This window comes from Corticium candelabrum, chromosome 21 (assembly GCF_963422355.1).
Source record: "Corticium candelabrum chromosome 21, ooCorCand1.1, whole genome shotgun sequence".
Lineage (NCBI taxonomy): Eukaryota > Metazoa > Porifera > Homoscleromorpha > Homosclerophorida > Plakinidae > Corticium > Corticium candelabrum.
Window position 1 is genome coordinate 3585427 of NC_085105.1, and position 26745 is coordinate 3612171.

The 26745-nt window shown below is 43.4% G+C and overlaps 2 protein-coding genes across 7 annotated transcripts; both read left to right on the forward strand.

Annotated features, from left to right (window-relative positions):
• Positions 1–1527: 1527 nt before the first annotated feature.
• LOC134196530 (cytosolic phospholipase A2-like) lies at positions 1528–26745 on the forward strand. 6 transcript variants are annotated; one of them, XM_062665675.1, is made up of 20 exons: positions 1528–1582; positions 1648–1893; positions 1976–2133; positions 9394–9463; positions 12501–12571; positions 20233–20329; positions 20411–20712; positions 20776–20813; positions 20882–20951; positions 21186–21270; positions 21332–21633; positions 21688–21725; positions 22752–22875; positions 22993–23129; positions 23513–23850; positions 24867–25004; positions 25460–25736; positions 25793–25881; positions 25941–26104; positions 26169–26745. In XM_062665675.1, the coding sequence occupies exons 4-20, from the start codon at positions 9454–9456 to the stop codon at positions 26484–26486; spliced, it is 2598 nt and encodes an 865-aa protein (XP_062521659.1). In that variant the 5' UTR covers positions 1528–1582; positions 1648–1893; positions 1976–2133; positions 9394–9453; the 3' UTR covers positions 26487–26745. The 6 variants fall into 6 exon arrangements, with proteins under 6 accessions (XP_062521659.1, XP_062521662.1, XP_062521661.1 ...); XM_062665678.1 differs by lacking the exon at positions 1528–1582 and having other exon boundaries at positions 1599–1893; positions 12501–12575; positions 20233–20712; XM_062665677.1 differs by lacking the exons at positions 1528–1582; positions 1648–1893; positions 1976–2133 and adding an exon at positions 7703–7816.
• Positions 3041–7295, forward strand: LOC134196861 (uncharacterized protein K02A2.6-like). The gene has a single exon (XM_062666083.1). It carries the CDS (start codon positions 3041–3043, stop codon positions 7172–7174), a length of 4134 nt encoding a protein of 1377 aa, XP_062522067.1. The 3' UTR covers positions 7175–7295.

Here is a 26745-nt window from a genome sequence, read left to right on the forward strand (position 1 = left end):
AATGGAGGAGTTGAGCGATTCAACCAAACGCTAAAGCAGGGTCTACGTACACACAGAGCACAAGGTCTCACTTTTCATCAGGCTCTTCAAGAAACCCTTCCGAATTATCAATCTTCACGTCATTGTACAACGGGTTACGCTCCTTCTCAGCTTAAGATTCGACGGCAGTTTCGACTACCTCTTAGCATTTTACAACCTCCATTCGAAGTCGTCACTTCAGATGTGCCCAGCAATGACCAGCTAGCCCAGGACATCAAAAGCCAACAAGCAAAGATGAAGGCATACTTCGATCACAAGCACCCACTGCAAATTCCAAAGTTTCAACCGGGTCAGCTTGTAAGAATAAAAAATCCAATTAGAAGGCATAAGATGGCACCAGCATACTCTAAACCAATCGCCATCAAGAAGCAAGTCTCCCCGACCTCATTCCGGTTATCAGATGGTTCTCTCTGGAACGCCGACCTCCTCATTGAAGCTGCAGCGGTTACTCCATCTCCTCAGTCTGAACCACTTGATCGTTCGAGTCGCGTTCCTGCCGAATATCGCGCAGTCTCTCACGAAGCACGGTCTCACGTTCGACGAAGCAAGCGTCCTACCTCCAAGCCCGCTGCTCACTCTGATTTTCACGTGGACTACAATACATGACTTTTCAGTGATGTATTACAGTACATGTTCCTGTTGTGTTGCGTTAGCTTACAAAAGGGGAGGGAAACTGTCGTGTACGCATGCGTCTACTTGGTATATGATTAGCCTAGACATATAATATAGTCAGTCTTCTTGTACTGTACTTGGCGTCCGTTTCCGGGTATCCCCAACACCACACGTATTAAGACTGGAAGTTCGGACGTTGCAAACAGAATTTACACTTTGTCCTATTACTGCATGGTACGTCTAGGTGAAAGCTGGTCGCTGTACCGAAAATATCAGGTTACAAGACGTTCTAGACATCCTTCCAAACCGCCATTCTCACGGTACGCGGACGGACTTTTTAGATATTTATAACTTCAAACAGATGCCTGCACGATATTTTTCTATTTTTATTTGACTTCTAACAGTAGGCTATTCATTCTCATTCTCAACCTTCTAGTGTATGCATGCAGTGTAGATAGCTTGCCCTTCATTGGTATGCATAATGTTTGCTATTTTACCTAGTACTCTAAAGCAGTTAGCAGTACAATACTCGTACATACATGCTACTGTACGGTTAGAGAGTTCTACTCAGGCGCGGATACAGAATTTTTTGAAAGAGGGGGTCTAAGTGTAATCAGCCACGCCCATAAGAGCTAAATCTTTACATGAACTATGGAACCAGCAAACTCACTTTGGTATCTATTAGGGTTAATTTCCTAGCATTTTTATTAGATAATTATAGGCATATCTAAGTTTAGAATTGAATGAGTTAACCATCTATCATAAACTATAATTAATAAAACAGTAAACAACATTGCGGCTGTGGTAGGCGTGTCGTTAAAGAGGAGGGGTCCTGACACCTAGGACCCCTCCCCTCTATCTTCCCATGCTACTACAGCTAGCGCGTGGACGTACGGTCTTGCAAAGCGGTGAATCTTAGACGTGACGGTAGGTAGGTGTACCTAATTGTGGACACTCCCCGGTAATTTGAGTTACAATCGCTGTTTTCTCTGGTAGCCTGCACGAAGAGACAGTGAAACATGGCCGATATACGCACCAATGTCTAGGCTTCGTAACGGTACCTGTACGACTAGAATCGCATAATACAATGTCAGCGCACTAGCAAAATATACGGGATAACGTCTGTAAACAGCTTGGACACGGGGTGTATCCTAATTGTGGACATTTTTTTCTCCGTTACAGAAAGCGACTGAGCCTGAGTAACAGCTGGACTAGATACCTGAATGGTTGCCTCACAAGCTGGTATTTTGGGCCGCAATCAAAACCATGTTTTGTGGTGTATCACTTCTGTGTAAAATGCCGTTGTTCCTTTCAAGTTTTGCAGAGACAAAGTGTTCTGTTTACGATACAATGCAGGAGACGATCAATCATGTTTAGATAAACGTCTGAACTGTAAACTGTGCTTCTAGCATCTTTTTGTGTTGCTGGTGGAGCTGATTATTGATATCAGACAAGGTAGTTTTGACCTTCCATCTATCCTAGGTGAGTTTGTAAGTTTCATTTTGTGTCTTATTGTTGCCAGATCTAGTAGCAATGAAGACAGTCAAACTCTGACTGGATTACTAGTGTCGCTGATATTGACATTCCACCTACTTTGTTCGTTCTCATTTCATACCCTATTGTGGCCAGATGCAGTAGCATTGAAAACAGCTAGATTGTCAGTGGATTACTGATGTCTAGATCTAGTATGAGTGAAGATATTCCCGTGTTTACTGGACTGGAAATACACGTTTGCTCCATTCACTTAACGCGCTTCTTTAGCACACTACAGTCAACGTAACTATAGGCTCAAAACTTTACCAAGGTACTCGATAATTGCTTAACTAACGTCAGGGCACTTTCATGATCCTACAAAAGATCGATTCGTATAGAGCGCGGCCCCGTTCCTCGGATACCATCATATTCCGGACGCGAGTCCTCAGTTATTCGTTTTTGAACGCAGTCCCTACCACTTCATAAATGTAGGTATACATGTTGTAATTGAGCCCACCACAAGAGAGCATTGTACCTCTTCTCTGCTTAGAGTGAGATTGAAAACTGTGCGGAGCCTTGCATACCCCGTTCATCGGACTAACGCATCGTTCACGGGACAGTAGCGCCTAAATTGCACACACGCATCCTTCAGCCTAGTTACTTATATATTGCTAATCAACAACTCTTTACCTACAAATCGTGTTGTTACCCTGCATGTCAGTCAAACGCTCGTGGGAACTGTAACATGAGTAGACTACATTGCGCATGCGTAGTACAAATACCACTAGTATATAAGCAGACACAGTACTTGTACACTTAGTATTGCGTGACTAGTCTAGAGAGTCAATATCATAATACACTATATTACATGGTGTCAGAAGTGCAGTGACTCGCAGCAGACTGTTTATGAGCAACAATGTCTACGGCTACGCAAGTACGAGAGTCACCGGAGCCACGCACAGTACGAGAGTCACCGGAGCCACGCGATCTCGTTCATTTGACGAATGTGACAGTCCCGTTGCCGGAGAGATTGAATCTAAAAGGCAACTTGGCACAAAACTGGCGAACGTTTCGCAGAAGATGGGAATCTTTCGAGGTCTCGTCCCGAATGACCAGAAGATCGCACGAGGAGCGAGTGGCGACCTTCCAGCAATGCCTGCCCGCAGAAGCTCTCGAGGTTCTGGACACCTTGCCCTTCGCAGAAGGTGAAGATAGAAATGATATGGCAGTAGTGCTTCGCCATATGGAAGCGTACTGCTTCAGCAAAACAAACGTGATCTACGAACGGTACCAGCTCACGCAGCGAGCACAGAAGCAAGGTGAGCCTTTTGATGACTACCTAATTTCGCTAAGAAGCATGATTCGTGCATGCAATTATGGTGCGATCCAAGATGAATTGTTGCGCGACAAGATAGTCCATGGGATACGCAACAATGACACCCGTCAGAAACTGCTGCAAGAAGCTAAATTAACGTTGGCGACCGCGATATCCATATGCCGTGCCGCAGAGTCGACATCCGCACAAGCCAAAGCCATTAGCTTTAGCGATGACGTGCATGCACTGACCGCGTACAGCACACGCAACAGGAGAAGACAAGCCACGGTAACCGCTAGGGTACCGCAGACATGTCACTATTGTGGACGACGACATGACAGAGGTCCACGACAATGTCCCGCACTAGGCAAAACATGCTCAAAGTGTGGCAAAGCAAACCACTTTGCTTCCGTTTGCCGACAGAAACAACCACAAAAGAAGACAGCTTCCCCAAAACAACAGTACCGCATACACCGTATGGAAGACGACGAGTTAGACCAAACCAATTACTTGATGACAATCACATTGACCGATACCAGAAACACGGATACAGCCTATTCTCTTCAAAATAGCCAGGAGACACATGTCAATCAACTGTACGCCACAATGACAGTCGGTGGGTGCCCAATACGTCTACAATTAGACACAGGTGCTACGTGCAACGTTATCAGAAAGTCGGAAACTCCTCCAGGGACCGTACTACAGAAATCTGACAAAGTTTTGTCTCTTTACAACAAAAGCAGACTGAAACCTCTGGGTAGGTGTACTTTGCCAATCATCAACCCCAAAACGAAGCAACAACACATTGAGGAATTCGTTGTTGTTGCAGACAACGAAGCAGCTACCTCTCTGTTAGGAGCCGGAGCAACGCAGCGACTAGGACTTATCAGCGTACACCTCGACCACGTACGTACTGTCAAACACGAACAGACAGCACCTGGTTCTTGCAAACCGCAGACAACCACGGACACCACATCTGACTTAAAGCAACTTCTTGCAACATACGCAGATGTTTTCGATAGCAGCACTGTTGGTCAACTGCCTGGAATGCTACATTTAGATGTTAACCCCACGGTACCACCTGTCAAAATGCCTCTAAGAAAAATGCCCATTGCTATACAAACACAGCTGAAAGACGAGCTGCAGCGACTGGAACGACTAGACGTGATCGAACGAGTGGACACTCCAACCGAGTGGATATCTAGCCTCGTCGCCGTCAAGAAGCCGAACGGAAAACTCCGCTTGTGCATCGATCCCAAGCCCTTAAACAAGGCACTGAGACGCAGTCACTATCCGATGCACACCATCGATGATCTGCTGCCTGAACTATCGCAAGCCAAGATGTTCAGCGTTTGCGACGTAAGTAATGGATTCTGGCATGTTAAATTAGACGAAGAATCTAGCTTACTTACGACATTTGAGACGCCATTTGGACGCTACAAATGGAAGAGGATGCCTTTCGGTATCTCACCTGCACCGGAAGTATTCCAGCGACGACTAGACGAAGCCCTAGACGGAATGCCCGGAGTGCATACAATTGCAGATGACATCCTGATCACTGGAGTAGGAAGTAACATGGATGATGCAACAGCAGACCATGACCGCAAACTCCACAGACTACTTCAGCGATGCCGCTCCAAAGGAATCCGCATCAATGCCGACAAACTCAAGTTTAGGCAAAGCAAAGTTGCCTATCTTGGACATTTGCTCACAATCGACGGTTTGAAGCCCGACCCCAGCAAACTTACAGCAATACTAAATATGCAGAAGCCCACAGACGTTCACGGAGTGCAGCGCATACAAGGACTAGTCAATTACCTCTCGCGCTTTCTTAGCAATCTGACCGATTTGTGTGAGCCACTTCGCCAGCTCACACACAAGGATACAGCATGGAATTGGACTGATATCCACGACAAAGCTTTCCAGAAAATAAAAAACGCTATTACTGAAGCACCTGTACTGCAATACTTTGACCCGGCTGAGCTGACAACAGTACAATGCGATGCGTCAGAAACAGGACTGGGAGCAGCTCTCATGCAAGCAGGCAAGCCGGTAGCCTACGCAAGCAGGGCTCTGACAACGACCGAACAAAACTACGCTCAAATTGAGAAGGAATTACTTGCAATCGTCTTTGGGATGGAAAGGTTTCACCACTACACCTACGGCAGACCAGTATTGGTAGAAACTGATCACAAACCTTTAGAAACTATTGTCAAGAAACATCTACAGAAGACACCAAAACGACTGCAAAGGATGCTTCTCAGACTACAGCGTTACGACATCACAGTTACCTACAAGCGTGGTACTCAGATGTTTCTAGCTGATACACTGTCACGAGCCTATTTACCTACTGACAAAGGACCATCATCCAGCCATTTGGAAGTGGTACACCAACAGACCAATGTTGCAATTGAAATCGAACATATCAATATGGCGGATTACATACCGCTAACACCAGAGGCAATAGCACAAATCCAAGAAGAAACAGCGAAAGACCCTACATTGCAACAGCTCAAGCTTATAATTCTACAAGGATGGCCAAACAAGAACAACCTTCCACCGGATTTACTTCCATATTACAGCTATCGAGATGAGCTAGTTGTGCAACATAACATTATATACAGAAATGATAGATGTGTCCTACCAAAATCGATGAGAGCAAATACCTTGCAAAAGATACATAGCTCACATCTAGGCATAGTTGGATGTCAACGTCGAGCCAGAGAATGCATATTCTGGCCCGGTATGACTGCTGACATTGCAGCTTATGTCAGCCAATGCAAAGTTTGTCAAGCCCTTGGCACACAGCAGCAGAAGGAAACGCTAACACCACACCAAATCCCAAGTAGACCATGGAGCAAAGTCGGACTGGATATCTTTACGCTTTCAGATCAGCATTATCTGATTACAGTCGACTACTACAGTAATTTTTGGGAGATAGACCGTTTGGACAGTATGGACTCAGCCACGGTCATCAGAAAACTGAAAAGTCATTACGCAAGATATGGTATTCCATCAACAGTTGTATCAGACAATGGACCACAGTTTGCGTCAGATAAATTCAAAGACTTTGCCAAGACATATCAGTTTGACCATATCACTTCGAGTCCAGGGTATCCCCAATCAAATGGGAAAGCAGAAAGTGCAGTCAAAACCGCAAAACATATCATGGGAAAAGCAAAGATCACTGGGTCAGACCCATGGCTTTCACTGTTGGATCACAGGAACACGCCAACAGCAGGAATGCAAACTAGCCCAGCACAGCGACTGATGAGTAGGAGAACCAGAACTCTTCTACCTACCACTGCAAAGCTACTGAAACCTCAGATACCAGTCGATGTTCTTCAGGAACTAGCAACACGACAAGCAAAGCAAGCCCATTACTATAACAAAACAGCAAAGGATCTGCCTCGCCTACAACCTGGTCAAGCTGTCCACATACAACCACTCAACGCCTACTACCACAAGTGGAAACCAGCAACCGTTCAGAGACAAGTAAACATCCGATCCTATGATGTCACTACAGAAGACGGACGACTTCTTCGGAGAAATAGAAAACATCTACGAGCAGCACCAGCAACAACAAAACCCAAACAACAGACAACACAGATAACGACATCACAACAAGGCAGAATAACACCCGCAACGATCTCCAAACACACAGAAACAACGAATGTCGCCCGCAGCAAACGAGTTGTGAAACAACCTGCTTACCTGAAGGATTACGTTGTCTAGACTTTACTGCTAGCTTAGCTAGAACATTTTTTGGAAAGGGGATGTAACATGAGTAGACTACATTGCGCATGCGTAGTACAAATACCACTAGTATATAAGCAGACACAGTACTTGTACACTTAGTATTGCGTGACTAGCCTAGAGAGTCAATATCATAATACACTATATTACAGGAACGGCCCCAATCGTCGGATACCCATTTTCTTGCCTTCCTACCTTCTCAGCAACAGCTCTAGGTTTCAAATAACTGCAGTTGATTAAATTCAGCTATCTGAAACGCCGCAGAACGCAGAACGCTTGCCTAGAGTGCTTGATGGCAATTCTGAGTCATTTCTCCTACAACCACGCCCCCACTAGGACGTGTAAGACGTCGCTTGAACGAACTAGCCGTTCAACAAAGAAGACGACAACCGAAACCGATGAGAGGGCAGAATTGAAGTGCTAAAACGCTCTTTTACCCTTTGCAAAGAAAGTCGATCGCTGCGTAGCGCGCGTTGACAAGGACTTGACACTAGCTAATTCAACTGTATCTAGGAGAAGCAGGGGTGAAGGTTCTAGCTGCTCTGATAGTAAACAAAGTTCCTGCATTCGGTACAGCTGGTTGTACCAACGATGACGTGCTGCACTTCGTGACGGTGCAAGGTCAGGCAAAGGTAGATATCAAACTGAGATAGAAACACCTGCACACGTCCTATTCAGAGCCAAGTAACAATCTAGGGGCCTTGAAAGGAAGCACGGGCTGTTCCTGTGCGAGTTGGGAGAATGTGCTCACCGCAAAGCTCGAACATGGATGATGTAAATCGTCTGCTACATCCGGTGCATCAAGCCTGTGCAGTTGTGCTGCAAGACACTCAGGAGTTCAAATTCTCACGCTGGGAAGACCAGACAGTACCGGAGGGAACGTAGATGCCAACAGAGTGAGCTTGTCAGCAGAGAAAATTCAACAGTTTCCGCTAGTAACCGTTGCTGAGTCAAATAGAGGTCAAACGAATTGGGGGCCCGTACGATATTTCCTTCCAACTCTCTCTTATGACACTAGTACCTGCAGACTGCTGCTGGAAAGAAAAAACGACTGTCCGACGAAAGGGGCGTTACCTCGACTCAATGAGCGTGCGCTGTCTCTCTTGGAAAGTAGCAAACGGAGACAGTGATAGTGTTGTTGTGTTAGCTAGTCACCTTTAATTAAACCTATCTCAGGTGCGAAGTTGCAGAATTGCGTTTGCGTTTTCATGGGGGAGATCGTGTCTGGTAAATGATGGTGGTGTCCGATGACCGGGGTCGCAGAGAAGGATCACGTTTACCGTCCTAGCATAACCGTTTCAAGCCTTTGGAAGTCCCGCGTCTGGAATCACAGTCTTTACTAATCCTTCTTACTGTGGGCTTTAACAAAGCTCAGTCTTACTTCGTTTACTTCTTGCACGGCTGTCCGATGATTGATGGTGTCCGATAACAGGGGCGTCGCTCTACCTCGAATTTGTGGACGTGATGGGAGGAACCTTGTAGGTGCTAACAGTTTCGCAGGTGAATCGTGGTGATACACCACAGAACATGGTTTAGATTGCGGCCCAAAATACCAGCTTGTGCGGCAACCATTCAGGTATCTAGTCCAGCTCAGCTGCTGTTACTCAGACCCACTCGCTTTCTGTGGCGGAGAAAAAATGTCCACAATGGATACACCCCTGTCTTCTGCTGTTCATAGACGTTATCCCGTATATTTTACTAGTGCGCTAGCAGACGTTGTGCAATTCTAGTCGTACACGTATTGTTCCAAAGGTAAGACATTGGTGCGTACATGGGACATGTTTCCCTCTCTCCGTTGCAGGTTACCAGAGAAAGAGCGTTTGTACTCAAATTACCGGGGAGTCCACAACTATGGAAACACCTACCCTAACCGATTTATTAACTGTCTGTCTACTAGACTGCATGATCTACCTGTTTGTCGTAAACTGCATGCATGCGTGTGGGTCTGGATTTCGAGTTGTTACGTAAGCAGTATGTTCGATCTTGGGATTTTGAGGACAATGTAACTTCTAATTGATTCAATGCTTAATTAATTGATTGTCCAAGTACTCAATTGCCATCGATCTTCGCATTTGGTTGGTATGCATATGCTTTCAACTGTGGTGTGACATTTTGGGTTGTCTAGAACAAGTCCATGCAAACTCGATCCCTGAGACGTTAAGTTGCATAAAACTAAACTAAAAGCGTTTGTTGTCTAGCGGATTTGGGAACAAAACGAACGGCGGTAGGCTAGACATCTCGAAAGCCAAAGAAATTGAATGATGCAAGGTAAGAATTCTATTCTGTACTGTTACTTGTGTGTGTGTGTGTGTGTGTGTGTGTGTGTGTGCGTGCGTGCGTGCGTGCGTGTGTGTGTGTGTGTACGTGCGTGCGTGCGTGCGTGCGTGTGTGTGTGTGTGTGTGTGTGTGTGTGTGTGTGTGTGTGTGTGTGTGTGTGTGTGTGTGTGTGTGTGTGTGTGTGTGTGTGTGTAGCTCTAGTCATGTCAGTTTAAATTCCGGCCTAGAGCCCTGGCATATTGCATCTTTGTAAGGCAAAAGATAGGTAGCTTTGCCGGAACGACTTGAACTTCTTGCTATTCTTCTTCCCATTTCGTCTACTACAGACTGCAGGGACAGATGGTGCAGACATTTATCGCATTTGCAATTGGCCCCAACGACCAAAGTGTTCAAACACATAATCTGGAGAAATTCTACTGCTGCTTTGGTATTTCCAATAGCTTTTGCATTTTTGCGAGTTCTTGTAGAAACAATTCTGCCGACTCGCCCCAGCAACCAAATGTTTAAAGACTAGAGGGACAGACAGACAGACAAGACAGACAGACAGACCCCGGATGAATGGAAGCGGTGCTTGCAACCTACAGTTTCTGCAAAGTAGAAGTCATCAACAGAAGAGGAGAGCTTCTTCAGGATTCTTTTTGGCGTCAGCGGTTCTTTCCGCTTTCGTCTGTTGCGTCAGTCCTATTCGGTTGTATGGAGTCCTCGTTTCTGGAATGAACGCTTTTGTTGAGTTGCTTTTCGTCGTATGTTGTTTCCGTGGCTTATGTTTCTTTGTTGTGATCGAGTTTGCGTTCAGTCTTTACTCTTGTGGCGTCAGTGTCTGGGATCATCGCAGCCTTACCTTGCCTTCGTGGTCTAGTGCATTTTCTTCGGATTCTGTCGTCGTCATCTCATCTTCGTCTCATCGTCCATCTTGTGACTTCAGCGTGTGGGATTATCGCAGCCTTACCTTGCCCTCGTGGCCTAGTGCGTCTTCTCCAGATTCTGTCGTCATCATGTTGTCTTTCCTTAGTCTTGTCGTCCATCTCGTGCACGTGGCTTCAGTGTCTGGGATCATCGCAGCCTTACCTTGCCCTTGTGGCCTAGTGCGTGTTCTCCAGATTTTGTCGTCATCATCTCGTCTACCTCTTCGTCTTGTCGTCCATCTTGTGACTTCAGCATCTGGGATTATCGCAGCCTTACATTGCCCTTGTGGCCTAGTGCGTCTTCTCGGATTCTGTCGTCACCATCTCCTGGTCTTCTTTGGATTCATTTCTTCTGACTTGCGTATCTTGTATCTAGCTCTAGCGTCTAGCCTCTCGTATGTAGTTTACAAGTTTTATGTTGTTACTAGTGTTGGACTTTAGTTATAGTTATGTACTTTGCAGTGATGTATAATTGTTCCATGTTTGAAAATATATGTATTGACAGACAGACAGACAGACAGACAGACAGACAGACAGACAGACAGACAGACAAACATACAGACAGACAGACAGACAGACAGACAGGTCTGAATTGATGAACAGAGTAATGCATGGTCGACTGAGGTGGATTTGTTTACTTTGAAGATTTGCTTGTTGTGTCTTTAATTAAAGTCAATAAAACAATATGTCTGTCTGTCTGTCTGTCCGTCCGTCTGTCTGTCTATTTGTCTGTCTGTTCTGTCTGTCTGTCTGTCTGTCTATCTGTCTGTCAAGACATATATTTCCATTACAATGAAATTTCCATCAAACTCTAAAAGCAAACCTAAAGTCCACTACATAATAATTACTACATAATACATTAGCCCCATATGGGCGATAAAACTTAAAAGAAGCTACTAACTACAAGTTGTGCAAAGTCAGTGTTTCTACTAGTATGGGTCTTAGGTCCAAAACCAATCATTATGAGTTTCTTGTCAGCACACTTGCATTGCAACGTTGCAGTTGAATTGAAAACCGTCTCCTCCATTGTGTCTTAAACTCAGCAACATTTGTTTGTCCGTTCTCATCTCTCCACATACTTGCAATTGCATTAGAGTAATTAGTGGCTCCTTCTCCCCAACGCCCAAAGTGCTCAAAAACTAGAGGCACTACTGATGGAGAATATTCACCGGGTAGTTTTTCCTCTCTTTATTTACTTAATTTAAGTTCTTCCCTTCTCACAGCCGCACTCCCTGCAGTTGTAGATGCACGAGACAAAATGTCTGCAGCCTACAGATGAGCTATAGTGCCATCTCAAGTTCTATGTTTGAACCAGTTTCAGAATTAGCCACAAGAATATCTGGGCGGTTGTTGGAATTCACATAGCTGTCTCTGGGTTCACATTTGTGTGGTAAGTGAAGTGAACTCAAAACATTCTGACCATACAGACATCATCGAGTCGTGAGGCCCACCACCAGTTTTACAAGTTATAAGATGGAAACCATCTGCATCTTCGCCATGTATTTCTAAATGGTCTTCCACAATCACACTTGTTGATCCACTCTGAATAATGTACAGGAAGGCCCAACCTTATCGAAGTAGCCAAAGTAAATTTACTAGGTGAAAGTGCAAACTTCTCAGAGGATGGTATTGCACCGAGCCATGCTCCAGCTCCCTTAACTTGTAAAGACAACAAGCGAGCAGCGTCTTTTTTGAGAAGAGTTGTCGATCAGACTGTAAATTGCAAGTTGATAACCGGCACTTGTCAATCTGTGTTGTAGCTTCTTTGTATTAGACATGATTCTGTTTGTCTGTCTGTCTGTCTGTCTGTCTGTCTGTCTGTCTGTCTGTCTGTCTGTCTGTCTGTCTTTTTGTCTGTTCGTCTCTCTGTCTGTCTGTCTATCTTCAGCGACCGAAGTGTTCCAGGATAGTGTGGAATGCAGCTAAAGCTAGTACATAATTATGATGCCTGAGAACTACTAGACAAGAATTTTAGATAGACGTACGTAGCAGTAGTAGTGTATGTCTAGCAAGTTTGACGCTGAGATTTACTCGATTAGATTTTTCAATTAGAATAACTTATTTCTCTAATCATGCAGATAGTACAATCGTTATTAATAAAAGAACTGATTTTTCAACTCTAGGAAAACTGACGTCCAGAGTGAGGAAAACATTTGCAAGTTTAGGGCGTCCGCGAGTTGAGAGAAGATCTCAAGTGAGTCAGTGACTGTTATATGATATAATATGATATATTTCTGTCGCACCTTATAAAGGTACAGTTCCCTCTTGGAGCAAACATAAAAACAACTAAGACATAAGACCAGGGCCGGATCCAGGAATTTTTGAAAGAGGGGGTTCACCGTTAGCAGTTATTTATAGCATTACTAATTTTCTCTTTTCTAATGAAATTATATGAAATTATTGAACCACGCCTATTGGAAAAGAGGGGGTTGAAGCCCTCTGAACTCCCTCTGGATCCGGCCCTGTAAGACGTACAGCTAACAGACTACAAAATATAATACACCGGCTACAACAAACAGCACAATTACACTACAATATATCTACATCATTCCTACATGCAACTTTTATCTACAGCTAATATAAATAGACCTCTCACCAGATAATTAACCGACTGTCCTGCTCTACGTAAATATTTAAGCCTCATGTCCTTAGCTCTTGTCATAGCTTCTTTGAAGTCATCCTTCAGCCTATCATGAATGGATTCATATTTCCTCATCCCAGCCCGCGTCTGACGCCCTTTCGAAATGCTTGATTAACCATGTATGATACATCAGATCTATCATAATCCCAAAGATGATAACCAAATGCCAGTGCCGGAAAAAGTTTCATGTCCACAATTTTTAACCATACTTTGTCAGATCTACATAACCACCGATTTGTCCCAGAACCGCATTCACCGCTCCAAAGAATTTTCTAATTCTGACCTCCACCATATGTCGAGGTTGTACAAATGAATCCATACTCACGCCTACATGCGATATGTTGATTTGAATGGAAGAATGCAACCATCAAGTGCCAACTGGGGATCAAAAAATGAGATCTTCCGATTCCTGATGAACAAAGTTACAAAGCTTTTCTTGCTGTTGAGTAGTAATCCCTTCTCAGTTGCAAATGACGTACATATGTCAAGCATCCTCTGTGTCCCATTTCAGTGTAGGGGAAATCAAAGTTACATCATCAGCATAAGCCAGGCAGCCAACAAAGGCAGGACCCACTCTAGCACCATATCCACAATTCTTTTAGCCTTATCAGTAAATCCTCAATATAAATATTAAAGAAGGACGGAGAAAGAACACTTCCTTGTCGGACAGCGTTACCAACAGTAAACTTCTCTGACAGTTGGGTTTTCCATTTGACATGCATGGTCTGCTTCTCATACCACACCGGCACTCCCATTTCCAATAACGTGATAAAAAGATTGTAGTACGGCACTCTATCGTAGGCTTTAAATAGGTCTAGAGCACATACGAAAACCTTATCATTTCCCTCTTCAGGTAATAGTCAACCGTACTTTTAAGCACAAATGAGCAATTTGCACAACTGTGTTTACACTGGAAACCGAATTGTTGCTCTTTAGTTACTAACAAGCTCTCTATCCGATCCAACAGAACTAACTCTAATACTGTAGATATCACTCAAGATATAGCAATGCCTCGATAGTTATTCACCTCTATAATATCTCCACATCTATCTTTGATGATAGGAACTATGACTGACGAAAGGAACTGATGTGGAACAAACGAGTGTCTGAGAAACATTGTGAAAGCGATACTCAGATGTAAGGCAAGCATACCTCCACCATACTTGATATGCTCTGGTTGGATACCATCTAAACCTGCCGCCTTTTGCATCTTAAGATGCCGTACAGCCTTTACAACCTCAGCAACTTTGATATCAACACATCACCATGAAAGATTGGGTCTACCCATTTGCTTTCGTATCATCGTTTCAAACTTCATTCGCTCTTCGATTCTCCTCTGAGAAGGCTCACTATTAGCCACAGCAGCAAAATGCTCTCTCCAACGACACAGAATGTTCATATCAGACCAGGCTTGACCAATCCTTGTAGATGCTCCCTCTGAGTTTGGCCTTATTCCTCTCTTCAGTCTACCCCAGAAGTGGTCATGATGATCCATGTTCAGGTCTCTACCTAGATATTCGCCAAACGTCTTCTTTTCCTCTTTCTTCCAACTCTTGAGCTTAGTTTTAAACTGCTTACGAGACTTCAACATCGACCCAGACAAAAGCCCATGTCGTGGCTTACCAACTGCCATCCAGGTAGAATAGTCCTTATTCGAGGCTCGTTTTACATCTTCAGTTCATGGTTCCATCCCAGTTTCTTTGTCATCTTGTTTTTTCTCATCGGAATGCATAGTTTGCAGATCTCGTTATCGCAGAGGACACATTATCATAAAAGGCTTGTATTGAAAGACCGTCCTCACACAGAAGTGGTTCATTGCATATTGCAGCCTCTACAGGAATATATATATCAATTGTAAATCCATTTCTAAACTTTGTTGGTACTTGTTGAGGTCTGATTCAGTCGCCTCTTTCCATAACAGCTGTTTAGAAACCAAGCAATGATTCTTCTCATTACTAACAGTCGTAACAACAATATTCATAGACATCATAATGGCCCAGTGATCAGAAGACATATTACCATCTTCTCTGATTACAAAACTCTCAACAAGTTCCTGTATAGATTGTGATACACATACATAATCAATCCACGATTTCCGACTAAAGTTGTAATTGTGCCATGTATTCATGCAGCTTGCATTAGAATCCCTAAGACCCACAGCTGAAAAGCTATGTTCCAACAAGAAAGATTCCAGGTCTGCCAGAAAAACGACTGATATATCGCAAATCAGTGTTGAAATCACCTAATAACAAAACATGGTCATATTGCACAATTTCTAGAGTTCCTTCCAAGAAGCCCAACTCCATGATGTACTCATTCAAAGCATCACCATCACCGTAGTCTACAGGCATATGTAAATAAGGATATATTACAAGAATAACCGTTCGTAATTATTCTGTTAGACGTATTGATTAGCAGTTATGCGTATATACTGTAAGGTCACTAATATAAGTTTGTTGGACTAACAAAGCTGTCAACTCTAACTAGATAAAGGGGATCACATCTACCAGTGATAACGCGCGTTAGAGTCTGATTAGACGTGTGAGTCAGTTGTCTCTACGTAGTTTTGGACGTCTCAAGCTAGGAAGTCAAGGATAGAAGAAAGGTATGAATATATATTTAGCGTAGTGTTTAAAGAAAGCCTGAAGTTGACGGCTCTCGTAGTTTAGCTCATTATTAGCATCTACATAAAAATAAATAGTATCCTAGGCTATGCTCCCAGTTCACAAAGAAGTTCCTTCGCCTATGATTTATTATTGTTGCGGTTTGAAAAGCACAAACCCTCTCACCACGGATCCAATATTTTTCAAGCCTCGACCTCCCAGACCCGTGTAGCGCCGATTCAATTTTGAATCGGCGCTACACGGGTGTGGGAGGCCGAGGCTAATATTTTTCAAAGCAAACTATAAAAAATAAAAAACATTTTGAGAAAATGATGGGTATGTAGAGATGAGTATGTACTTAATCATGCTCATCTCCTACATCACAATCCAGTACTGTGAGTGTCACACACGACTGCTGCGTTTTAATTAATTTAGGTAAAAAGATTGTGATGTAGGAGATGAGCATGATTAAGTACATACCCATCCCTACATACCCATCATTTTCTCAAAATGTTTTTAGACTTGTGTAGTTTGAAATGGAAATGACAGTCCTAGTAAACGTGTACGTGCAGCTCGGCCGGGATTTCAATCTTTGATTGCACCTCTAAACAACTCCCACGTTACGCTCAGCATACACGAAAGTACGTAGCAGCTGACAGATGTACGTAATAACACTGATTGCATCTATAAACAACTCCCATTACCTAGGGTTCCACGAAAGAGATACACGCTTACATGCACAGAGAGTCAGACAGGACGTCGCGCCGTTGAACATAGTCGTACATGTTCAACTACACGCAACTGTAAGCAGCATGTAGCCGCAGGTGGAAGTGGCAGCTAGGCTTCCAAACGGTAGTCACATGTACACACGTGACCGGAACAACATGGCGTTGTGGGAAGCAGTACGTGGAATTACATGGCAGCAGTTGACTGATACAAGGTGACTTTGCACATTTCTAGCTGGTGGGTCAGTGCAATTCTTCGGACAAGAGCGAATCGTTTGGTGTGACTCTCGTCGTTGTAGCTGCTTTGAGTGAGGTGCTAGCCTGGCTGACAAAAGTGAAATGTGAAAAGTGAAATGTGAAATGTGAAAGAATAAATCGGGATTTTTACTTGCCGATAGCTGGCCTCTGAGGCGCTTAGTGTCAGCGGTGATAGTCTGGCTACCATTAGGAACGTTTGAAGTTGAGCGCTACGTGGGGTCCGGGATCTCTGTAATGAGTTCTGAGAGATCCGGTTCGGATGCTGTACAGGGACTATTCTGTTCACGGGGACTATTCTGTTCAAGTGGCCTATTCTGTTCATATTTGCTCCTATTCTGTTCACCGGGGACTATTTTGTTTACACAATTGAACCCACCCTAGCGGAGACTATCCTGTTCACGTACCCTAGCGGGGACTATCCTGTTCACCGGGGACTATCCTGTTCACGTTATAGCGGGACCTCCTGTTCATGGCGACTGTCTTGTTCACAAGCGACTATCGGAGTATCCTGTTTACGACGACTATTCTGCATGTTCACACTAGCCATACAGTGTTCATCGCGACTATATGGGGATTCTGGGACCTCAGACGCATGCGTACATACTTATGCCTCTATCTTAGCGTGTTGATGTTCTGCCGCCGGCCTTGCACTTCAACAACGACATGCTGGCAGTGAGAATTTGTAGCTCATCATGTTCAGTGAAACAGCACAGCTAGGGTTGCTGTAAAACGCAGACTGCAGACTACGAACTGTCCCTTCTACCACACACAATATAGCAACAAAACAGTTTGCAAACAGACTCTGTAGTGCGTTGGTCGCCTCGCCTGCAGCTGGTTTCACTAGAGCTAGTTGTCGCATGCCATCAACGGGCGCAAATCTCTAGCTAGACGACGTAGGCCTACGCGCGCCACTCGCAGTAGATCGAGATCTATAGAAGCAGCTTCGAAGAGGCTTAGCTGTGCTGTTTTACTGAACACGATGAGCTACAAATTCTCACTGCCAGCATGTCGTTGTTGAAGCGCAAGGCCGGTGGCAGAACATCAACACGCAAAGGTAGAGGGATAAGTATGTACGCATGCGTCTGAGGTCCCAGAGTCGCCATTCCGTAGTCTGCAGTCTGCGTTTTACAGCAACCCTAGCTGTGCTGTTTCACTGAACATGATGAGCTACAAATTCTCACTGCCAGCATGTCGTTGTTGAAGCGCAAGGCTGGCGGCAGAACATCAACACGCGAAGGTATAGGCATAAGTATGTACGCATGCGTCTGAGGTCCAAGAATTCCCATTCCGTATAGTCTGCAGTATGCGTAGTTTGCAGTCTGCGTTTTACAGCAACCCCCTGTAAACAGGATAGTCGCTGCGAACTGGATAGTCGCCATGAACACTGTATGGCTAGTGTGAACATGCAGAATAGTCGTCGCGAACAGGATACTCCGATAGTCGCCTGTGAACAAGATAGTCGCCGTGAACAGAATAGTCCCCGGTGAACAGGATAGTCCCCACAAGGGTGGGTTCAAATTGCGTGAACAAAATAGTCGCCAGTGAACAGAACAGGAGCAAATATGAACGGAATAGTCCCTGTACAGATGCGTTTGGATACTTTTGTATGGGCCGCCATTTTAGATTCTTCGCATCCCTACCTAGGGAGTGCTACCGCATTTTGCACCCTGTAACTATTGTTAAGTTATGACTACTTATAATTGTAATGCTCTTCAAGCCTTCAAATAGCTTTCCTCTAATATAGGCGCTATGAGTTAGGTTATATTATATTCTAACCTAGTACTACCCGCCCTAGGGGCGGTGGCAATCTATCGTTGTACGTACATGTACGCCACTTCTGCAGAGAAGACGCATCTTCCGTAACACACGGACGCACGCACGCAAGCAAAAGCGGCCCGGTGAGCCGGCGCATCTTGTACTCTGGGAATCAGAGGATGACGTGTACAGTTGCTGGCGAGCACGCGTCACATCCGCATACTCGGTTAATTGATTCAGCAAACAAACTCCGGCTCATCTCATTGCAGAACGCCAAAGTCTCGTTTCTGGCCGAAATCCGACTAGACCGTTCGTCTTGGACGGTTGAACTCGACCAGGACGTCGCGTTTCACGACGATCGGAGACCGGCGTCGTGTCGATCGGCGCGTTACAGACATGTGGACATGTGGATAGGTGGACAGGTGGACAGGTGGACAGGTGGACAGACGGAAGTAGGCGTTCCCGAGCGTTCGCGTATTATAGTATAAGATTTTATTTTTAACTTGAAATGTTTTTCAATGTTACTCTGTGTTGTCAAATTAATTCCGCTGTAGCTTCTCTACCTTGATTTGCATGCACAGGCCGTCTTTTAAATTTAAATTTAAATTTTACTTTTGCGAAATCTATTTAATTAATTAAGTTAATTAATTGACACAAAAATCAAAGCTTGGTTTTTAACATTAATTTAAGTGCTGTAACTACACTTGCAAACAATTTCTAGGACTCCCTACAAGTCGACACATGTAGCCTCGTTCCCAGACTCACGTGAGTCTGGCAGTGTCCCGTTCCCGTATGACATTTTCAGCCTCCCGTGAGTCTGGACTCACCGCGCCTACTTTCACACACTTACTTCACTAAGTGTCACCCCACGTCATAGTCTTGGCACCCCACGTGACTAAAAAGTACCTACGTCACAAACTCAATTAGCTTACATCTATCTAATGTGTGACCCGGCAGATTCTGTATCACGCCCAAGCTTCCGAACAGCGTATGGTGACTCTCCACGGTGAGTGATGCACCACGTTCACGCTATCCAAATCTCAAGACGACTTCAGCATGTGGAAAGGTGAGTGTATTCCTAGCTAAGTTATTGACCTACTCGCGTAGACTGGCGAGCCTGCCAAGTCTAGTTACAGCGATCCGGACAGCGCGTGTAGTTCACTCGTTGTTTCGTCGCACATCCGCTATCTGCACGGCCCTTGCTAGTGCAGACTCTAATGGCCAGTAGGGCGCGCAATGGCAACAAGAGACACATTGACGTGGAATTGCAGTCCGCTCTCCGTGTTTTCCATTATGATGACTTTCGGGAGAGTAAACTTGAAGTCTCCAGGGCCATTCTAGGGGGAAAAGACATCTTTGTCCGGACAAACAACGAGTGAATACACGTGGAGTCCGGATCGCTGTAACTAGACTTGGCAGGCTCGCCAGTCTACGAGAGTAGGACAATAACTTAGCTAGGAATACACTGACCTTCCACATGCTGAAGTCATCTTGAGATTTGGATAGCGTGAACGTGGTGCATCACTCACCGTGGAGAGTCACCATGCGCTGTTCGGAAGCTTGGGCGTGCTACAGAATCTGCTGGGTCACATATTAGATAGATATAAGCTAATTGAGTTTGTGACGTAAGTACTTTTTAGTCACGTGGGGTGCCAAGACTATGACGTGGGGTGACACTTAGTGAAGTAAGTGTGTGAAAGTAGGCGCGGTGAGTCACGGGAGGCTGAAAGTGTCATACGGGAACCGGACACTGCTAGACTCACGTGAGTCTGGGACGAGGCTATCTCATGGTACGACAAACGTACAGCTATAGCTACTCTAGCCGCTATTTCTTATTTCGAGTAATACTTATATTGACCATTTAATATTCCAGGATGATACAAAACCAACAGACTCGATCTCCTTCGAAACTGTTCTTGATGTCAAGCTACACCGAGGTCGAAATCTGAAGAAAACTCGATTTGAGAAAAGTATACATTTACGGATTTGACAGGATTAATTGTTTGGTAGGTAAAAATTCTATTTTCAGTCAATTAGTGTTATTATTATAGGTAAGAGTCTCTTTCTGGACAAGACAATGGATCCGTACATCCGCTTTGAAGTGACCAACCCCAAGGGAACAGCTGACGCTGTACAAAAGTCCCCGTCTATAGAGAATGACGAAAACCCCGTTTGGAACCCGGAATACGAAGCGACGTTTGTTCTTCAGAACCCTCTGGAACGAGGGCAGTTAGTAATGACTATGTGGGACGCGAGTTACTTGTTTGACAGCCAAATGTCTAATTCTGTTTCTTTGGATCTAAATGATTTTAATATCGGTGATGAATATCAGCAAAAGACGGTAAAGATACACGTAAGAGACCAACCTAGCTAGGTACTGATTTTTTATTGCAAAAATACATTAAATTTTTGACAGAAAAATGGTGAAATTGATATTTCATTGCGTTTGCGCAGGTACTCATATATACGTCTGAACAGTTCCCTATAATTATTATTGTCTAACAATTACACTTTTCGTTTAGTGAAAGAGAATTCGAAGAAGATGCAATTGATTATAAAGAGCCTACAATGATTCAAGGAGCTCTAGACAAGGTACGTGCATGCAGTCTAGGTCATTGTATAAGTGCAAAATAAAATGTATTTTTACCTTAGCTAGCGTAGACTGCAGTGGCACTAGACATTAATTAATCAGTTTGCGTACAAATAGTATAAAATTGGTATCTTGAAGCCAGTAAATTTTTTAAAAACATAATTAATTGACGTTGCTACAAATATCTAAGTACTTAAACAAGTAATTGATTATGTATATGCTGTTTTGATATGCAGGAGCTCTATTCTGACCCTGACGTTGTACGTCTAGACGTCATCATCCATTCGGCAAGTGACTTGAAGAGAACACTTTACCGGAAACGTTGTTGCTTTACGTTTTATGCTAGCAGCATGGTGATTGTCAACATGATTTTTTCTTTCAGTGGTAGATACGTTTGGACATAGTAAAACGGATCCATACGTTCAACTCCATATTACAAAACCTTGGGAAAAGGCAAAAGATGCTGCTAAACAGAACACCGCTTACAGGCCGAACACAGACACACCCGAGTGGGAAGAAGAGTTCTCTTTTCTTATCGACAAACGAGGAGGAGTAGGCCAGCTGAAGATGACACTGTGGGATTCTAATCTTGTCATTGATCATCAATTGTCGAGTCCTCTAGTCATCGAGCTAAAAGACATCAAGATGGGATTGGAGTTTGAAGAAAGAGAAGATAGTGTTCACGTAAATGTACAATCTACGAGCACTGAAATGCATATTACATTACTGTTTTGACAGGGTGAAGCAAAGTTGAAGTATTCCTTGCGAATTAGAAGGTATGTTTAATTGATAGTATTTACGTGTAACGCCACGTTATGCCTGTTTTAGATAAGGATTTGCATTCCTAACTGCCGACAAAAGCTTAGAACGAAATTCTTCGTACCGTTTAGAGTTTAATATATATCTGGGTAGTAGACTTGGAAGTCACGTGCAGTTACTTACTCACCCTTATATACTAGTAGCTTGACACGCATTCTTGATTTGGCGCTCTCCGTTTTCGACGTATACGGCATACCCCGTCATTTTGTCACGTTGAAGACATTGCTGCCGTTGCAGGAAACAGGTGTACCAAACGTGGCACCTATTCGACGCGCGTGAACAGGTAAACGAAGGTAGCCGTATTTTAAAGACCCGGATCTACTTAAAAATATTATTTATGCTTTTATCGCGATCGACGTCGCCGGTAATAAGCGACACGCTCTGCATGTGCGTACTGTACGAGAATGGGCAGTTTTAATTGGGTAGAGATCCGATGCGCCGGACTAGAGAAATTCGAGCGTGAGTGAAGGCGGGTTTGATCGGCAACAAATCGCGTCGTCCCGATAGAAGACGACGACAGACTCACTGTCGAATTCCATGGATTCGGAGTGCGCGAGCCAAATTCGACGGAGATCAGACTAGCGGCGGCGGAGATACGTCCGGCCACACACATGCACACACACACACACACACACACACACGCACGCACACACACACACACACACACACACACACACACACACACACACACGCACGCACACACACACACACACACACACACACACACACACACACACACACACACACAGCTCTTCTATATATGTCAGCAGCTGCGAAGCGTGCTTTGTTATAACAATCTAGTTTATATTTTCTAGAGTGGAATGAGAGCAAACAGAAAGTTTTGTAGCATTAAACATGCAGAGAAGTAAAAAGGGATGAGGGTGGGTAAGCATAATTGGGAAATGCCTTTTATCGGTGCTTATAATATTAATGTTTTCAATGACAACACCAGTAATTATTTCAAAATACGTTGATTTATGCAGACCAACCGCTGATTTGCGATTTGGCCAAGAGTTACACGAGGAAGAGACTCTGATTGTGGCCAAGAGAAAGACAAAGGCTAAAGAAGCGATCACATCTCTTTTCTCTGACATCAAAGTATCAAAGGTACTGCAATTTAATTAATTACGATCGATCAAGTTTAAAGCGTCCAATAATTTAGAGATAATAAAAATTTGAAAATACTTGTTTTGATAACACTGATTTGCCATTTGATATATAAAGGTTCCCACTATCAGTCTAATTGGTTCCGGTGGTGGATTTCGAGCGATGATCGGCGTGTCTGGTGCTATAACGGCATTGAAAGAAGCTGAATTGTTAGACTGCTGCACCTACATGTCAACTCTGTCTGGATCTACTTGGTAAGACACGCAACTCACTAGTCTCCAGTAAAGTAAATGCATTTTACTTAGAATTTATGCAGTGTGTGTTGTGTGTGTGTGTGTGTGTGTGTGTGTGTGTGTGTGTGTGTGTGTGTGTGTGCATGTACTTTTTCAATGTGTTTGGACATGGGTACTTGAAGACAGAAGGCTTTAAGCAATTAGGACAAACGACTGGTGATTCTATTTTAACTGTAATTTTGCATTGCAAGTACTGAAATGTTCATGTCCACGAAACATGCCTAAACGCGTTTCTGCAATGTCGCTATCTGTCTGTCTGTCTGTCTGTCTGTCTGTCTGTCTGTCTGTCTGTCTGTCTGTCTGTAATTAGTAAATTGCTGTTTATTGGTCTTGCTCAACGTTAGGTATTTGTCAGTGCTGTACGCCCTGAGAAATGGTATGAATATTTACAAGTGCAACGAATATCTGAAAGAGAGATGCGTAGAAATGTCATCTATCATACACCCATCTACAGTCAAGCAGCATTTTTATGAAATTGAAAGAAAGCATCGTGATGGGCTTCACGTGTCGGCAGTCGACGTCTGGGGATCTCTTCTTGGACAAGTTCTTCAGCCAGATTTAGAAAAGAAGGAAAGAACTCGACTCTCTGACGCTCAGCAGCGTGTACGCAGCTGTCAGATGCCGTTCCCTATATACACTGCGGTGATGGTTCAGCGACACACAGCTGAAGAAGCATATGCTGGTGAGGAAAAAGTTCATTTGCTCCTATGCTAACGTCTTGTGATAAAAATAACTTTTGAATCATTTCTAGTTAGCATGCATCTGTTACCAGCTAGAGAGAAAGGCATGAAATTAGATAGACCCACCCGGACTGGTGCAATAGCAAAGTATCTTACAAAACAAAACAAAAAAACTAGAGAAAGTGACCAATTTTTGTAATTATTTTTAATAATTATTAAGTAACTCGTATTGATTTTATCTGCATTCCCATAGAATTTGACAGGACGAAATAGTCAAATGAACCAAAGAGCAGTCTCTCTCTATTTTAGAAAATTGGTCAATATTGATCATGCTCTAAGAAGGAAATATGTTATGAAGTATACAAAATTACTAAATAGAGGACAAATGCAGATATAGCTTAAGAGAGTTGTTAGAGTGGACTTTATTTACAGACAAACAAGTAGCATAAACATCAATATAAAGTCAAAACGCCACATTTCTGTCAAAAACACGACAACTTTGTTAAATTGAGCTACAAAAACTTGCAAAGAATGACCATGGTATAGACTGAACATTGTATAGTCACCAAACTTAATTAAGGAGCGAATAGTCTTAACGGTAGCTCTCACCGTGAAGTAACGCAATAGCAATACAGCTGACACAGTGACACTGAGTTTGTGTTGTGTGGCTGGAAAGGCGAGTTCTTCAAGAAATTACCTGGTAAATGTAAATGAAGACTCCATGATTAATTAATTAACACACACACACACACACACACACACACACACACACACACACACACACACACACACACACACACACACACACACACACACACACACACACACACACACACACACACCGAAATTTACGGACAGTCTCTAAGATAGGGCACTATTGCTCGCTGTTATGTACCAAAAAGGTAAGAAATCTGACAATTAGGAAACATGAATGCACACTACACGATTACTAAAGTTACCTAGAAATATAAAAACAGTGTAGTTTACTTATACACACATAATCCTGTTTTCTTTGTAGAGTGGGTCGAATTTACTCCATTTGAGTATGGTATACACAACCTAAAGCTCTTCACTGCTATCGAAAACAGCGCAAGTGACCGAAGCTACGGCATAGTGAGCAGGCGATACCAACAATTCAATGTTGCATACATGCAAGGTATATTATACAGTAGAATAAAAAGTTTATCGTTGCAAAGGTTTGGATTTTTTATTGTGTACGTAAACGCATGTCTGTTTACTTAATGTATCTTTTAACACATTTGAGGCAAACAACAAAACACAAATTTAATATTCATGTTATAGATAGAAAAGTCTCTTTAATTATAATTACAAACGAGAAGAATGTTTGCTTACACTGTTTTGCCGTTGACGTTTACTATACGTAAAACTTGATAAAACGTTTGATATATAATATTACATTAATTAACATTATTTCTTGCTGCCTTTAAAAATTAACAAGTCAAACTTTGCTTTGATTTGCTTTGGGTCACCATCCTATAGCAGCATTTCAGAGTTAGAATGCTTTTACGTATTTGTTTCGTTTTTCTTAACAATAATTTTAGTGGAAATCATAGAAACGTTGCATTTGGGTGGATTCTAAATCATCTCTAGGTCTTTGGGGCAGCGCATTTGCTGGCCAAATTCGAACTTGGATTTCTCAAGCTTTCGAAAAATCATCAGGAGTACGAGCAGTCATTGGCAAAGCAATCAAGAAAGTTCTGGACTGGACCGGAGTAGACAGCTTGCGTCCATTGGCAGCCACCGTACCCAACTACATGAAGGGTATCCAGACCGTTCCTCAAACTTCACAGCGACGTCACCAGTTGCACACAAACGACTTTCTAAACGATCACTGTTTTTCATTTGATAGTTCACAAACTGATGGCAGGTAGAACTATTTATATAATTTTGCCTAACTAAAATCGTATTGACTTCAGTTTATAGTCTAGCCAAAAAAGCAAAACTTGTGGACGACCACACTATAGACCACAGAGCTGGACGTGTTGACGAAAGCGAAAGAGCCGCCGAAAAATGTCTTTCAATAAATTTTGTAATTTACCTTAAATTGTACTTGTATTACGTATTTTTGTAGCATCCCGACGCAATATTGTGCATGAAGACTATCTGACTATGGTGGATGCCGGTTTGGATTTCAATTTGCCATTCCCACCTCTTCTTCGACCCGAGCGTCACACAGACATCTTCCTTGCTTTTGATTATTCGTGGTATGGCTCAGTCAAAGAAAACCCACTAAAGGTCATACCGCGGTATCTCGGTTGCAATAATAAAAACACTAAATGAAAAACTAAACATTTTACAGAACGTGTTGAAAGCAATGGAATGGGCAAAACATAACGGCTACAGCTTTCCAGAAATCCGTGAGGATATGTTTGATCCCGACGACCCAAAGAAGTATTACGTCTTCGAGAATCGTGACGATCCCTATTGTCCTATAGTCATCCTCTTCTGTCTTTGCAACTCTGAGGGACAAGTGGATCCTTACTCTTCGGTTTACGACACGTTTAATTTCGACTACAAAGAAAAGGATTTCGATCGACTTCACGAGTTGTGCCATAACAACACGATGCTTGCCGTCGATGTTATCAAGGGCGCCATTCGCAAAAAGATGGAAGTATAAAATTGCGAACAGCATTTACTGATAAACATAAACGACTGCTTTCTGTTGCATTTTGCGAGTTCGAGTGTTTATCTTAATTGTCGCGTCTTTTGCATGCTAGTGCTGATTCTGAATTTTGCCGTACCTTTTTCAGTTTGGCTGCTTGCATAATTACGTAACTAGGTTATTCTTCTAGTGAAGTGTATACGCGGCAAGTCTAGAGTGGACACTAGATGGGTTGTTATTATCTAGCTAGAGTCGATTATTTACAGGTACTGTA

Bases quoted from the DNA above. Each gene is read 5' to 3' on its own strand.
- LOC134196530 (XM_062665675.1), top strand. The intron at 21,271-21,331 runs GTTGTTGCTTTA...TTTTTCTTTCAG, and splicing joins GAGAACACTTTACCGGAAAC to TGGTAGATACGTTTGGACAT. The intron at 25,005-25,459 runs GTATATTATACA...AATCATCTCTAG, and splicing joins CAATGTTGCATACATGCAAG to GTCTTTGGGGCAGCGCATTT.
- LOC134196861 (XM_062666083.1), top strand. From the start codon at position 3,041: ATGTCTACGGCTACGCAAGTACGAGAGTCACCGGAGCCACGCACAGTA.